Here is a 1,438-nt window from a genome sequence, read left to right as displayed (position 1 = left end):
TAAAATATGGCATCAAAAAAGCTTGATGGAAACTGTGAAAATAAAAAAAATGTTAAAAAAAGGCAAACTGTTTTTTTAGCTCGCAGGAGTTGGTTTTTGGCTTTTGCACAACAAGGCTTGATGCAGAAAGCAGGAGATGGAAACCCTTTTTTGGAATCAGGTCTGATGTAGCAAACTTTTACTGACACGACTGATCAGATTTTTTTTTATAATGTGGCCATCTTCCCGAAGGGTCCAACTATGCGCTTAAACGTGGCTGGAAGCAGCATCACCTTTACTAACTGACATTTTAATGTAACAACAACTTGCCAGACAGCGACTCATTCGTTAAAACTAAAATGGAAGCCGCACTTATAATGTTTCCGGGGGTGTGGAGGTGATTTCCGATGGTTTGCAGTCTACCTTTCCAATTTAAAGTTCAAATTACAGCTCCTGCATTGTGCATAATACAAAAAGTGTACATTTTAAACTATAAAAAACTGCACTACATCATAGCATTTCTATTGTGGTTTTAAGCCGGGCTTAGGTGTTAGTATACACCAGATGCTCTTATATGTTTTTAAGTATCTTAAAGGACGTACCATTTGAAAGATAAATGTTAGAGTTCCACAGATGCGTACTGCTTTGTTGAACCGCAGCTCCAGATACTGTGAAACAAAAACAACAGATGTCTGTATTAGAGGCCACTCAGCAGACATACAGGTGTAGTAAATATTTTTTGCATACCTGGTAAACACTGGAGAGTCGTAGTCTGTACAACACTGGAATGAAAACATGAGCAGGAATTAAAAGCCCTAGGATGTAAGCGCAGCCGATGAACCAGTACTGGGTGCCATGAGTGTAAATCTCAGCCGGGACGCCGATGATGGCCACTGCCGACTGGAAGGAGGCGATGAGCGAGAGGGAGACGGGAAGGCATCGCATGTTCCTGTCTGCCATCAAGAACTCCTGTGTGGTGCGCTGCCGCCCCCCAGACAGGGCGTAGTACAGCCCGATGCCTGCAGAGGCCGCCAGCAAAAGAGCAAACACAACATAGTCTGCAACTTGGAAGTGCTTTTGATCGGACGGCTCCATCTTGGTTTGTTTTCTGGCACGAGTCCAAGGTGCTCTTGGTGTAGCTTCCTCATGCAGTTTGAAAAGGCTTTTGTTCAAATTTCTCAGCCAAGAGATTTCAAAAAACCTGCAGAAAAAAAGAAACAAACAAACATGACTATTGGGAATAGAGTAATAAATAATCTGCTTTACAGTTTTGGAACTGTAAGCGATCCAAATAAGCTCCACATGCCTTTATGCTGTCTGAACACAACGACTTGCAGCATCTCTGTATTGCTACTTGAGAAAACCTGCTGCCTAGAACACAAAGCAGCTGTGTCCTTGCAGCTCTGAAAATAAGGCCCGCTTGAGCAGCGTGACGATCAGACTTCTGTGGTTGAATCTT

The 1,438-nt window shown here is 42.9% G+C and overlaps 1 protein-coding gene across 1 annotated transcript; it reads right to left on the bottom strand.

Annotated features, from left to right (window-relative positions):
- Positions 1-165: 165 nt before the first annotated feature.
- LOC107100612 (sodium-dependent multivitamin transporter-like) lies at positions 166-1,176 on the bottom strand. Its single transcript, XM_015399162.1, has 2 exons — positions 727-1,176; positions 166-647 (listed from the first exon to the last, which is right to left on the bottom strand). The coding sequence occupies exons 1-2, from the start codon at positions 1,072-1,074 to the stop codon at positions 501-503; spliced, it is 495 nt and encodes a 164-aa protein (XP_015254648.1). The 5' UTR covers positions 1,075-1,176; the 3' UTR covers positions 166-500.
- Between the last annotated feature and the right edge of the window lie 262 nt (positions 1,177-1,438).

This window comes from Cyprinodon variegatus, unplaced genomic scaffold (genome assembly GCF_000732505.1).
Source record: "Cyprinodon variegatus isolate N-32 unplaced genomic scaffold, C_variegatus-1.0 Scaffold992, whole genome shotgun sequence".
Lineage (NCBI taxonomy): Eukaryota > Metazoa > Chordata > Actinopteri > Cyprinodontiformes > Cyprinodontidae > Cyprinodon > Cyprinodon variegatus.
The sequence above is the reverse complement of the archived record's forward strand: the minus strand, read 5'-3'. Positions and strand labels throughout refer to the sequence as shown.